Source organism: Phoca vitulina, unplaced genomic scaffold (assembly GCF_004348235.1).
Source record: "Phoca vitulina isolate PV1807 unplaced genomic scaffold, GSC_HSeal_1.0 scaffold10, whole genome shotgun sequence".
Classification (NCBI taxonomy): domain Eukaryota; kingdom Metazoa; phylum Chordata; class Mammalia; order Carnivora; family Phocidae; genus Phoca; species Phoca vitulina.
In genome coordinates this window covers 15584309-15599386 of record NW_022589713.1, presented here as the reverse complement: position 1 = coordinate 15599386, position 15078 = coordinate 15584309, and the positions used below count along the sequence as shown (strand labels likewise).

At 38.9% G+C, this 15078-nt stretch overlaps 1 protein-coding gene across 9 annotated transcripts in view; it reads right to left on the bottom strand.

Annotated features, from left to right (window-relative positions):
* Nucleotides 1–15078, bottom strand: part of TFDP2 (transcription factor Dp-2) — a 172636-nt gene that overhangs the window by 7503 nt on the left and 150055 nt on the right. For all 9 annotated transcript variants that reach the window (XM_032408557.1, XM_032408549.1, XM_032408552.1 and 6 more), the window contains 3 exons: nucleotides 11407–11475; nucleotides 7179–7330; nucleotides 3484–3650 (listed from right to left, as the gene is read on the bottom strand). In XM_032408557.1, coding sequence (XP_032264448.1) covers nucleotides 3484–3650; nucleotides 7179–7330; nucleotides 11407–11475 — 388 coding nt within the window. The remainder of the gene's footprint in view (nucleotides 1–3483; nucleotides 3651–7178; nucleotides 7331–11406; nucleotides 11476–15078) is intronic.

The window sequence follows — 15078 nt, the reverse complement described above, 5'->3', positions numbered from 1 at the left end:
TCAGTCGGTTAAGTATCTGACCGACTCTTGATTTCGGCTCAGGTCGTGATCTCAAGGTTGTGAGATGGAGGCTCCAAGCTGGGCATAGAGCCTGCTTTGGATTCTCCCTCTCTCCTCCCTCTCCCCTTCCCCACCTTCTAAAAAAAGAAAAAAAGAAAGAAATAGGTAAGGAGGATAAGACACATTTTTGTTAAAACTCCCACTGTACCACCTTTTCACGTGCCCCCCAGTGAACTCAGTGCTATTACTCATCAAAGATACATTCTTTTTTCTGGTATCCTTTGCTCTGTAACTCAAACTAGCCCTTATTTTAAAAGGTTATATGCAGTCACATTTCTAATGAAGGTGAGACACGCATTACTGTTTTAGGTCTGCATAAAATATTTTGGGTGTATATCCTTGCAATCTTATTTTCTGTGCATATACCATATTTCTCCAATCACAACCCCGATAAATTCTTATTGTAACTTTATTAGTTTCATACTGGTCTCATTATCTAGAATATTAGCTCAAGGAAGGCACTGACTGGAACATGTAAGATCTAAATGTTACTGAATGAATGAGTATAGTCTCTTTCACAGCAAGTTTACAAAAGTGGTGAAAAACGATAGAAATGTATTCCTATAAATTCTTTGACTTACATTACAAAATAAGACTGAATATACGCTCAGAAAGTGCAATTTAGTAAAGCGCCTTTATTATAGTTAATCAAAATAGTTTTGTAATCACTGTGCAAAAAAAAAAAAAAAAAAGAACCCCCCAAAACCCTACAACTCTACGTACTAGAATTGATAACTCTGCTATCCTGGTAATGTCTGACCAAGTGAGAAGCTTCCTATGAAGGAAAAAAGGAAACTAAATGATTTCATTAATTTTGGAATGGCCTTGTGAACCTTTTTCTTTATAGGCTAGCTAAGGCAGCTGTGGAAAAAAAAAAAAGAACTTCAATTCTAAGAAGAATAGCAGACTTTAACTACATTAAATAAGAACAAGCCTGTGCAAGATGAAATTAAAGCCAGAATCCTGTGGTGAATATTAATTAGTATATATGGAAACTTTCTGTCAGAACACAGCTATTTACTTGTTTGTGAGCATAACACAGTAAATTTTCTTTTTCACAATGGCTTTGAGAAGCCTACATTTCTTTCACATTATCATAAGATCCACACAATAGTTCTCACAATCTAACTCAAGAGCCATTCTGTCCCTTTGCACACTAAAGGCACACATTTCTTCTTTTAAAGTAACCAGAAAGTCTATGTCCCAGCCTGCAAATGAGGTCACAAAGAGATCAAAACCACAGAGCCTGCCTGATTGCCCTGAGCCTCTTCACTGAGAATAAGCTAAAATAAGGTTCTGGTGATTTATTGAGCAAGCCTTTTATTCAGACCCTGCTGGACTGCCACTATGACTGGGCTGCTAATAAAACAGCAGGGCCTGCTCTGGGAGAGAGTGGGGAGATAGGGGTGTGGGGGGTGAAGATATGGGGGCAAGTTGGCTAAAGGGCAAGAAGAAGGGGTCACACTTGCAGCTGGTGGATGGTGCCAGTTTAAGAACCAAATCCAACAGAAACCAAATCTCAATCAACTAACTCTTGTGTTTTGACCAGAGGGCCAAAACCATAAAGCAAAATAAAATAAGAACGAGGGGCTCCTGGCTGGCTCACTGGTAGAACATGAGACTCTTGATCTCTGGGTTGTGAGTTTGAGCCCCACGTTGGGTGTAGAGATTACTTAAAAATAAAATCTTTAAAAAAAAAATAACAACTACCTCTTTGCTCATACTTGATTTACTATACCTTAGAACTAATATTACAGTGCCTTCAGAAAGTGATGTGAAATTCTAGGTGGTAATATTTATAAATGAAGGAAACTGGTAAAAGCAAAGGCAAAAAGCATTATTTATGCCTCCAAATTATATGTACAGAATATACCAGAGTCTTGGGAATTGGGACAATCATAAAGAAGATTTCTGAATCAGTAAAAAAAAAATATGAATTACACAACATGCAAAACATACTGTTTTTGTTTTCAAGTATACTCAGTATACTCTTAAAACTCATAATAAAAAGACAACCTGATGCAAAAATGGGCAAAGGATCTGAAGAGACATGTCTGCAAGGAAGATCTGTAAGTGACCAGTAAGCACATAAAAAGATGCTTAGCACCATTAGTCATTAGGAAAATGCAAAATAAAACCACAGTAAAATAGTACCTCATGTCTACAAGGATAGCTATAATAAAAAGGATGGACAATAACAAGTACTGAGAAGGATGTGGACAACCTGGAACCCTCATACACTGCTGGAAGGATTGTAAAATGGTACAAATGCTTTTGGAAAATAGTTTAGCAGTTACTCAAAATGTTAAATATAGAGTTGCCACATGACCCAGCAATTGCACTACCAGGTATGCAACCAAAAGAAGTGAAAACTTACGATCACACAAAAACATGTACAAGAATCATTCATAATAGCCCCAAAGTGGAAACAATCCAAATGTCTACCAACTAATGAATGGATAGATGAAATGTGCTATTATTCATACAATGGCAATAAAAAGGGATGAAGTACTGACACATGCCACAGCATGGATGAACCTTGAAAACATCATGCAAAGTGAAAGAAGTTCATCACGAAGGCTACACAGTGTACGATTCCATCTATAGGAAATGTCCAGAATGGACAAATTCATAGTGACTAAGCAGATTAGTGGTTGCCTAGGGCTAGGAGGAATGGGGTAATAGGGAGTGACTGCTAATGTGTATGGGGTTTCTTTTTGAACTGATAAAAATGCTTTAGCATGAGTGATGATTTCACAACCTTGTGAATATACTAAGTACCACTGAATTGTACGTACCATAAAATGGTGAATTTTATGGTATGTGAATGAAATCTTAATTGAAAAAAATTAGGATACCATTTCACCTGATTGGGAAAACAGAACACTTCCATCCTGCAGGTTGAGAATGTAACTTGTGAAATCAAATTAAAAAAGCCCTGGCCTCATCTAGTGAAGCTGAAGCTGCCCGCACCCGTGACCTGGCCATCTCACGCCACACACCAGCACGTGGGCACTATGGTGTCGTTACAGGAATGGTCAAAGTAACACCGTTTTTTAATATCAAGAAATTGGAAACAAAACTCAAAAGTTTATCATCAGTAAAATGAATAAATAAACTGTGATATATTCATATAATGGAGTTCTATACAGCAGTAAAAATGTATGAATTACAGCTACATTAAATCATGTGGATGGATGAAAAGATCATGTTGAGTGGAAAAAACTCCTATCACTGAAGAATATATCATTATGATTCCATTTACATAAAGGTCAGCAATAAGTAAAACTAAACAATACGTTGTTTCCAGTTTACTATATTTGCGTTTGCATCTCTAAGGAAAAGTAAGTGATGATAAATAAGAAATTCAAGAGAATGGTTATGTTTAAAGGGCACAGAATGTGAAAGTGTTAGTTAACATACCTGTGATATAACCTTCTAACGCCTTTGGCACCAGCGATTTAGCAAGTTTCAGATCCTCCAGAGAGCATTTGCCTGACTCCAGGCCAAAGGACATTCCCATTCGCTTTAGTACTTCTATGTCATCATGGATCTCAAAGGTGTTGTCAAAATTAAAAAGATATTCAAACCTGCATCAGAAAACAAAGTTAGTATGGGGTTTCAGTGGGATAGGGGAGGGCTGCACAGTATTGTACTGTGTACATTACATAAAAGAATAAGGGCCTACATTCAGCTATGGTACTAGAAACTGTTACTGTTTAGAGCCATAATGGTCATTCAGCTGTGTTCAGGGGAGTGACATCTCAAATAAGCCACTTTCCCAATTAAAACAGTTTTCCTATGAGACAATAGGAGTCCATAAACTTCAGCCCTCATTAAGCTGTTACAAACAGGGGACAACTTTGGTGTAAAACCAATACTTTCCAAAGTTGTCTATAGCTTTGTCACCAAAAGACAAATTATTAAGAAAGCCTTTTCAGTTTAATATACGACATCCCTACTATGAGTTGGCCTATTAAGGTTTGAGGGGAAAAAAAACATTTTGGATGCTTATTTCATATTCCTGAATCAAGTACTAACTATAGCATACTTTAGATAAGCAATAAATGGGAGACTTTTTACAAATGAACCAAAACTCAAATCCTATCTTAAGAGCCTAAGAAGTGAAATGACTTAAGGAAAAAGTGCCACATAAATATACAGCACATTTCCAAATGTTCTTGAAAAGTACTGAATCAGGATGCCCAGCTGCCCAGTACAATGTTTCCCAAAAAAGGTGAATATAGGAAAGCACAGTCCTTTTGACTCCTAGGCTAGGCCCTGGGGCGCCTTCACCCACAGGCCTCACCCTACAGGGACGGAGTGCAGGGGAATGTTCTGGCACAGTAGTGGGTTTATGTTGTCATGAAATTCTTATTAAAATCATGAGAAGGTAAAATTAGTCATGCCAGATCTTAGATCAGGGAAAAAATTACAATTTAAAGTGAAATAACCTCAGGTCATGATCCCAGGGTCCTGGGATGGAGCCCTGCATCAGCCTGCTTCTCCCTCTCCCATTCCCCCTACTTGTGTTCCCTGTCTCGCTGTGTCTCTCCCTGTCAAATAAATAAATAAAATCTTAAAAAAATAAATAAATAAATAAAAAATAAAGTGAAATGCCATGTTTAGGAATAAAGGACATTAACACATTTTCAGGAAAAAAAACCCCACAAAAAATCTGAAGTGTGTGCCTGTCACAGGGATAATTCCTGGCATATGTTAAAAGCAGATGGTTCTGTAAATTTAATCTCCATTGTGAAAAAGCCTCCAGGCTAATTAAGGGGAAAAGATTGCATCACTAAAGTAACTGAAAGACAAGGCTTTAGGACCTACCTTGAACAACAAGCTTCTACAAGCTGCTTACAGCCTCCTTCCTTTTATTCAGAGGAGGGCTGGGAAAGGGCATGAGTCAGTAACCACCGAGCGATGAAAACCTCACCAGGCCCCAGGCTGGGATGAACAGAATCCATAATTCCCATAGGCCAATGGTTCCCAGATTCTCTTGCTACTCTTTTTCAGACTTAGAAGACTAAGTGATGAAGAGAATTTAATAATCCCTCACAAAACAAGAGGTTAACTGGAGAGAGAAACTAGAATTCTAAGTTTGTTTCTCCTGAAAATATGTTAAACGTTCTCTAGGATTCTCAGTTTTATGAGGATATGTTAACAGTCCCTGCAGATGTAGGTTTTTGTGAAGATTTTGCAGTTGTGTGACTAATAATACAGACACATACCATTTGCTGACCACTGGGCTGGGTCCTTTAAGAACTGATCTATAACTTTTGAAAACCAGCAAGTTAAATACTGTAATTCTTACTTTTGTGGAGGAAGCATCCAGATCTCAGAAAGGTTAAGAAACTATGTAGCTAGAAGACAGACTGAAAAATGGATCTTCTGACTTCATACTATTCTTAATTGTGTCTATAGTCTCAATTATCAAATACTTTTGAAATCCCTGCTCACTGTTTTTCTTTTTCTTTTGGCACCTTACTTAACTGACCTATAATCTCTGTATGCAATCAAGATAAACAGGGGAAGCAACACAGCCTGAGAAAACCGTGGGAGAGACAAGGGAAGGCCAAGCCCAAGGGCAATGCTGTAGCTCTAAGGAGACGAGAAGTCCCAGTCTCTCTGGATAGTCTTGAACTATGCCTGTGGGACTGATGTCATTACTGAGCCCTCTCTCGCTTTCAAATGAATCCCAATTTGGTGAATAGATTATATGCTGACTCCTTGTAACAGCAGCTAATATTTATAAAGTGCTTGCCTTGGGTCAGATCCTTTAAAGACATCATGGTATTTAAGGCCTTGGAATCATCTTTTGTTCTTCAGAAAACTGCTTCGAAGCAGCTAAATGGGGGAGCCACAATCCACACTTGGGTCTGTCTCACTCCACACCCTATTCCCTTAACTATCTCAGGACACTGGTCACAGCCTGAAGACCACTACTATTTTCATGAAGGGTAAAATAAATTACAAATTAATTCTTAGCAGTATTTTTAAAACTGCTACTTTTCATTTGCTATGATAAATATCATCATCAACTTTAGTTAAAATGTAAAAAAAATGTTGGTGGGAATGTAAATTGTTATAGCCACCATGGAAAACAGTATGGAAGTTCCTCAAAAATTTAAAAATAAAACTACCATAAGACCCAGCAATCTCACTTGTGGGTATATATCTGAAGGAAACAGAATCACTATTTCACAAAGATATCTGCATCCCCATGTTCACTGTAGCATTATTTACAACAGATACAAAAACAACCCGACTGTCCACTGACATATGAACAGATAAAGAAAATGTGGTATGTGTGTGTGTGTGTGTGTGTGTGTATAAATGGAATATTTGGCCATAAAAAAAGGAAATTCTGACATTTGCAACAACGTGGGTGGACCTTGAGGGCATTACGCTAATTGAAATAAATCAGAGAAAGACAAATACTGTATGATTTCACTTATATGTGGAATCTAAAAAAAAATGAACTCATAGATGCAGAGAACAGATTGTTGGTTGCCAGGGGTGGAGGTGGGAGGTGGATAAAATGGGTGAAGGTGATCAAAAGGTATAAACTTCTAGCTATAAAATAAATAAGAAAATAAGAAAGCAGAGAATGCATCTAGCATTTTCACGTCCATTCATTAATAAATAGAAGCACACCTTACTTATAGCAAAACAAAGAAACAATTGCCTTAATGCCACATGTTGACCCAAAATATTTCCACACTAAACTATGGAAGAGGATCACCAGCAAACCCATCTTGTCCCAGGCCCTCACTGATGGTCTACTTTAAGGCAGTTACTTGCCCAGGGTTACCACATACGTGTACACACACACACACACACACACACGCACACCCTGGCTGGGGTCCAGGCTCCACTGTGCATGCAGGACAGGCAGTATAGTGCCAGGCACTAGACAAGGGGCTGAGAGGGCGAGTGATGAAGAATGCACTAGTAGATGGCAGCACTCCAGGTCTGCAAAGGTGTCTTCCAGACCCCAGGGAGGTCAGACGGAAGGGCTCAGATAATGAAGGACACCCTTCTTTATGCTGCAAATGATAGGAATGTGTTCCCGGGAGGCCGGCCCTACAGCCCTCCCCTAGTTCTCCACTCACTTGTCACTGGAAATGCTGCAATCTATGACTGTTTTCCTGCTTGTATTGATGATTATAAATGGCAGCTGAATGGTGGAGTTCAGAGCTGGAGGGCCCTGGTTCTGCTGTTCATTTTGCCGATTTCTCTGAACCAGGTTTTTGAAAGCGATTTGCTGTAATGATCAAGAAAAAGAATATGGTCATTTAATATGGATAAGTGAGTTGGAATTAAATGAATTAAAATAAATACATTTAAGAAATAGCATTAGAGTATTAGAAATTAGAGAGTTTAAATACTATTAAATAGTATTAACAGTTATTAGAAATTAGAGATATTAAAGAGGCCATCTACCTATAAGTTAATTAAAATGAAACATTTAGGAAAAAAGATTAGAATGATCTAACTCAGACACATTTCAAGGGAAAACATGTTGTCTAACATCATCCTAATGTAAATAATGGGGCCTATGGCTTCCGTCATCCATAGACACAGGATCTTACAAATCTGCGAGAGCCCAGGAGCGCCTGCAACTCTTCTTAGAGTGACACGGAGAAAGTGATACCAAGTGAACTTATATTTTCCATTTATCTAACACAGACTCTTGGGAGTCTGGGGTTAAATACACCTTTTAGATTGTTGAGCTCAGGGATATGCAAACTTTATAAAGCCACAGAATCCTTTCTTCAAATGAAATCTATAGGACACTATATAAAACAGATGAAAGTAGCATTGCTCTGGCTGACTGCAGGGGGGCAGGAAGTCCAGAGCCCAGCGGCTCTGCCCTCCCTCACCCGTGAGGTTCCTAGGGTACCTCTACAGAATTCCCACATCCTCAGGGCACAGCTGGAATCTGGCCCGACTCACCCCCCACCCAACATCTTCCAGACAAGAAACTGAGGCTTAGCACTTATAAGCTAGATCAAGGTCTACTGGATCTTGCTGCTACTTTTAGTTATAACCATTATTTGCAAGTCAAAGAAGTGACTGCCCACCCCCCCCTTTTAATAAGGTAAATGTATCAAAGAATTCCATAGCTAGAAAGACTATGCAATTCAACTTTTTCATCTGCTCATGAAACAAGAGTGGTTTTAAAAGCTCCTAAAGTCAGATCCACTCATTCCCTTTCATCGGCGTGTCCCATCTTCTCACCCAGTAGTGATGAATTTCAGTTACTTTCTATGTTTTAGCAATCTTATCCTAGGATTATTTATTTTAGGTTCTGAGCCTTAACAAAAGTTTAACTGAGATTATCTTTATCTTAAAATGACTAGGTACTATCCCTAGAAAGTGAACATTTACTCCTAAAATGCACAAAACAGAAGGGATACCAATTTATGCTAGCCCTAACTGTGTGTCCAAAAATCACTATCAATATCCACCACTATCAAAAAACTATCACTATCAATACTATCAAACATTACTTAAGTTATACGTCATTATTTGCTGCTGGTAAAGGATGTTGGCTGTTTTATATTCGTTGCTTAATCTACTTAATGTTGAAAAAAATACGCTATTGATACTGTAAAACTGAGGAAAAGAATTAAACGTTTGAAGACTTCTGCCTAGATTCTCTTCCCTTCTACTAGAAAAAGCATCTCAGGAGATGCTCTCATACTTTGCCCTAGCTTTGTAGTCCTAGTGCCATGGCTGGGCCTCAGCAGAGGAGGGAATATCAACAGTAATAAATAAGAGTCCTTATATATGTATGACTCACTATTCAATATTGTGTACATTTAATAGCATCACAGATTTTTCAGGTGAAGAAAGCAGTAATAACATATATAATGTTATTTAGACAGTAAAAAGAAAAATCACCACCTATTTGTTTTGGACGGATTTCCTCTGTTGCCCTTTGAGTTCCTTCAGCCTTTTGTTCTTTTCCAGGCTCATTAACATCAATATCAGAGGCTGAACAGAGGGCAGGTTCACACATTCATTTTGCTATGCGTTAGCAGCCCTGGAAAAGGTTTAAGGGCTAGTAGGGACAGTTATATAGCTAAAAGTAGGGTATGTGGATTACCTATAGATATCATCTACTCACACCCTTCTTTGTCTACACTACCAAGGATAAATGAGAAGTGGTGGCAGGTAAGTAAAACTGTCCTGTGTCATGTGATGTCAGTGAGTGGTGACCTTAACTTGTTAAAAATTAAGCTAGCTTTGCCATGGTAAATTATTGGTGTTCAGGGACATGTTTAATTTACTTTCTGTGACAACTTCATAAATGTTATTTGATGGATGAGAGATAAAACACTAGCAGGAAATAAGCTGTATGTATGTCTACCAGAAGACCAGAGAGTAGCTGTTTTCAGTTATACTTTGGGTTTCATTTTAATATTGAGAGAGACCTACTTTTATAAATGTTGACAGCTAGGTTGCCCTTGGGTTGAAATATTCTGTAAATGTTTGGTTTGAGAGACAGAAGAGGAAAAGAAATTTAGGACTTAAAAAAATAGTGTTCATTGTACAAAGATAAGCAGAGGAAAAAATATTCAACTTCATTCTTTATGAAGGCTGTCTAGGGATGTGAACGTCCCACCTCCATGAGAGTGATCATGCCCAGCACCATTCTTTCTGATAAACAGGTAATTACAGGCATACTGATAAACAGGTCTTCTCAATAACATTATGCCAAAAATCAAGCTCCAAAATGTTCCACGAGGATTTTGAGGAAATCTGAGGAAGGCCTGGCTCAGACGCGAGGGAGTGTGAGCTAGTGGGAAACCGTGCGGGGACAGGGACAGCAGAAGCAGCTGGGGGAAGGCAGTGACAGCATGGATTAGAAGCCCGTGCCTGGTAGGCCAGGTCACAGAAGGCAGAATTCCACAGGGAGGAGCACAGGAACACACTGTCAGCATTCAGGATTTTTGTTCTGTTTTGTTTTGTAAGCTGCAGAACCCTCTCTTCAAACAAAACCTTATTTGGAAACCCCGTACGAAAAATACATAAAATGCTTGCTCCAGCTCTAGCTCCTCAGGTAGGTCCCCCAGGGTTCGGAGTGAAAAGCAGACACAGAACATAGTAAGGGAGAAAGAAACGGCCTATCCGGGTGGAACACACCTTTGGAGCTTGCCTATGTTTGGGCAGTGTCTGCTCTAGCTGTTCCTACTCCTCCACCCTTGCTCCGCCTTCTTTCCTACTTCCTCAGATCATACGCAGGTCTCTGCAAGGGCTAAACGGCCTTCTCTTGCTGCTCTGATGTATACATGAACTTGGAATAAACAAGGAAATATAAGCATCTAGAAAGTGAAAAAACAAAACTGTGGGATATTTAAGAATACCTGACATATTCTGTCCATTAGACAAAGGGAGCGTTTTGGAGAAACCCTGCTCCAATATTTGGCAACTTAATTGTTACCTTTATTTCTGAAAAGTGGATTACATCAAAAATTAAATAGGATCTAACGGTTGTCAAATCAAAGTGGATTTTATGAGTGGTTGAAAGCTTTTCATATAAAGACAATTTGCTGATTTAAAAAAAAAATTAAAAAAAAAAAAAGCATAAAGACCCTCTGGGTTCATTTTAAAAAGGGTTTCTGATTACACTGAAAATGACCCCAGTGTACTGCTCGAAGTGAATTTTTACAGCAACTGCAATTACCAAAAATAAAATAAAATAAAAAAGTCTATGTGATTTTACCTCACATGATTTTATACACTGGCTCTATTATATTTAAGAAAACCATCCAAATTCCAGGCAATGATACAAAACAGTATAAATACAGGGATCCTTAGTACACTATAAAAGCTAATTTTCTTAAAAAGAAAAGCATTTTAATTTTTGGTATTTCTACAAAGCTTATTGAATCATTATATGTTATTCTGTTATTTACAGATAATAAGTTATCACAGGTGGATTTGATTATTTTACTCAAAGTGCCTGAAGTTTAACGAGTCTTACTTCCTGATATTCCAAATTAGGGCTAAAATAAACACACACAAAAGGACTTCTGACAGTTTCCGTTCAGAATAAGAATAAGTGTCAGAAGTAAGTCGCTGCATAATATAAGTAATGCACAGGACAGGTGACCTGCCATGGGGCCATGATGATGGTGAGAGACAGAACCATCTTAAAGGCAGACCATGTGGATGGTGGTGAGCTCAGATGTGGAGGAGGCCGCCCTACTGTGGCCCATCAGACACTACTCAAAAGGTAGCCAAAGTAGAAAACACTGATTCTAAAAGCAAGTAAGCAGGGCAGCAGAATATAGGTAAGGAAAAGAATGAAAACCATCCCAGCAACTTTACCTGCAGGAGAAGTTCTTGGAGCTGGGCCCGCTTCTGCTTTATCCGTTCTATCCTCCTCTGCTTCTCTACCTTTAAAAGATAGGTTACAAAATAACATGAACATATGGAAAGTATAAAGTACTGCTCACTTTCCAGGTCCCAATTCTGAGATATCAAGAAGTTTCCTTAGGGGCACCTGGGTGACTCAGTCGGTTAAGGTCCAACTCTTGTTTTGGCTCAGGTCATGATCTCAGGGTCCTGGGATGGAGACCTACATTGGGCTCTGAGCTCAGTGCAGTCTGCTTGGAATTCTCTCCCTCTCCAGCTCCTGCTGTCCCTCCCCCTGCTCGTGCTCTGTGTTCTCTCTCTAAAATAAATAAATAAATCTTTAAAAAAAAAAAAAAAAAAAAGAATTTTCCTTAAAACTCAATCCATTTTAGGGGCACCTGGGTGGCTCAGATGGTTAAGCGTCTGCCTTCAGCTCAGGTCATGATCCCAGGGTCCTGGGATCAAGCCCCATGCTGGGCTCCCAGCTCAGCGGGGAACCTGCTTCTCCCGCTGCCTCTGCCTCTCCCCCTGCTTGTGTGCTCTTTCTCTCAAATAAATGGATAAAATCTAAAAAAAAAAAAAAATCCATTTTAACTACCAGTATCAATAAAGGCATATCACACCTTTTTGGGGAGCAGGGGTTGGGGTAAGCAAGTAGGCACGATAGCAGAATTGTGGCAACTACTATCATTAATGAAACCCATCCACTTAATAAATATTTGATATGCAGTACTCGTTGCTATTTTCAAATTCTAATTAGAGTAATAGCTAACACTTCGTGAATACTTACTCTGTCTGCCAGCAACTCAACTAAGCACTTTACACACATTATCTTTTTTTTTTTTCCTACACACATTATCTTAAGGCATCATGAGGTTAGTACTGTTGTTACCCATTTTGCATGTAAGGAAATGGAGGCATGGAGGGTTAAGTAATTGCCCAAGGTCACATAGCTAGTGAATGGCAACAGTAAGGATTTGAACCTAAGCCATCTGGTTCCAGAGACCCTACTATTAAATACTTTCTTATGTTACCCCCTAACCCAAAGAATGAGGTAAGATCTCATTTAAGATTTTAGTTTAACTGACTTTTAAATGGGCATAGCTCCTAATACAGATAGCCTACATATTCAATACACAATTCCTACTTGTAGTAAGGAACATGCTTATGGGACAAATTTCCCAGCTTCATGCAACTATTATTTTCCTCACTCTTACAACTACCTAGAAAATAGGTATTAGGGCCTGAATTTCCTTGTAGATGAGTTCCTCACTGTGTCTTTGGGCAAAAGTCAACGACTTCAAACATGACATTTTTCTTGTCTACTCCAACAGCATTTCTTATTTGCTCATCTACTCTAGTCTGCACCAAGAGTTTCCTCTTATTCTTCCTCTAACCACTAAAGCATTTTCATCCTAAATTACTTAAGATTCACTAGAAAAATCTATGTGGCTTTCTACATTTGAAAAGAGCTTCCCCCCCTGTATCTGCAGCTATGACAGGCCAGGCCCCTACCTGCCCCTCATGCCCGCCATCTAACACCAGGCCAAGTTGTGTCGATTCTACCTCTAAAACACTTTTCCAACCTCATGCCACTGATTTAACTCAGACCATCTACAATCCACCCCCTTCAATTTCCCTCCTCATCTTCCTATTAGCTCAACTTTCAACCCACCAGGAGGGTGACCCCTTATAGAATATGTCCTATCAGTTGTCCTCTTTGTAATTTTTCAAAAGCTTACCACTGTTTCCAGGATCAGGTCCCCAAAGCTTCACACTTAGAAGTCTATCCCCTTTGGCCCTGCCTGCACTTTGGTCACACCCAGCTGTGTGCATGCTTTCTTATGCCTGCCTCAGTCCATGCACGGCTTCTGGAAGGCCCTCCCTGCCCTGAACCACTGGGCAGACGCCTATACCTCCCTTATCACTGAGTTCAAGGAATTTTTTCTTTTCTTGGTAAAGTATCCCTCATCTCCCTTTCCAGAGAATCTGTATATACGTCTTTCACAGGAATAATCGGTCACAGTTCTGGTAACTTCTTTTACATTTTTCCTTTACTCAATTAGAATGAAAGCTCCTGGGGTCAGAGATTTTGTCTTGTATAATCTTTGGGTACACACACAGTAACTTCTAATAGATTTCTGTTTATTGAGGCTCTGTTATCAGCTTAATATTACTGGTAATAAAAATGATCCTTGGGACTCCTGAGTGGCTCAGTCAATTAAGTGTCTGTCTTCAGCTTAGGTCATGATCTCAGGGTCCTGGGATCGAGTCCCACATTGGGCTCCTTGCTCAGGGGGGAGCCTGCTTCTCCCTCTGCCTGCCGCTTTCTCTCTCTGACAAATAAATAAAATCTTTAAAAAAATTAGAGAAAAAACTTAAAAAAAAAAAAAAGATCCTCAAATTCCACTCTATCAGAAAGAGAAAAGGAGGTCATTTCCACTGTAACATATGAGTAACATTCTACAACTTTTGATGAAAGTCTAATTTCTCCCTCCACCCACAAGGACAGTAATACCAAATAAGTTTTGATGAGGGGAAAAAGGACTAATAAAAACATGAAATCAACCATATTTATTGCAGAAACTGTATTACTATATTTAACCTCAATGTATTCCATTTATGGCCATGACAGTACAATTAGGTCAAATCAATTTAAAACCAATAGGTCAGGGCACATGCTCATATAGGAAAGATTTTCTTTTTTTTTTTTTAAAGACTTTATTTATTTGACAGAGAGAGACACAGCGAGAGAGGGAACACAAGCAGGGCGAGTGGGAGAGGGAGAAGCAGGCTTCCTGCAGAGCAGGGAGCCCGATGCGGGGCTCGATCCCAGGACCTTGGGATCATGACCTGAGCCGAAGGCAGACGCTTAACGACTGAGCCACCCAGGCACCCAGGAAAGATTTTCTATAATGATTAAAAGTTAATGGAATAAAAAAATGTTTTTGCACACATCATCCAAAAATTCATGTAAGCTGAACATTCTATCCTTTCTGATAAAGATACAGATAAAATTCCATTCTGTTGCCACTGATGTGAGAATCAAAGATAAAAGTTTAAACACAAAAGGTAAACAGCCAGTTTGATCCTTTTTTTTTTTTTTGGATCCATACAGCAAAGCATTTCATCAAATAAGATATTATTTCTATTTATGAGTTGTCAAAAATTTATTAGTAGAGTGCTCAGAATTAAACTAGAATAAAATAAAGATCTTCTCTAAGAAACAGTAAAAATCAAGTCATTTAATTTCTATGTCCTCAGTTTCATCAGGACATCAGTCAAACTATACACCTCTCTAACTCTCCTTCCAGTTCTAAAATTCTACACAGAAGAGTCTGTTAAAAAAATAGTATACATGAACAATTAGAAATATTTTCATATTGTATGTATTTCCAAATTAAAATGCCTCTTATGGGGGTGCCTGGGTGGCTCAGTTGGTTAAGCGTCTGCCTTCGGCTCAGGTCATGATCCCAGGGTCTTGGGATCGAGCCCCGTGTTGGGCTCTCTGCTCAGCGGGAAGCCTGCTTCTCCCTCTCCCTCTGCCACTCCTCCTGCTTGTGCTCTCTCTCTAATAAATAAATAAGATCTTTAAAAGTAAAATAAAATAAAATGCCTCTTATATAAAATAAAGCAAACTACTAT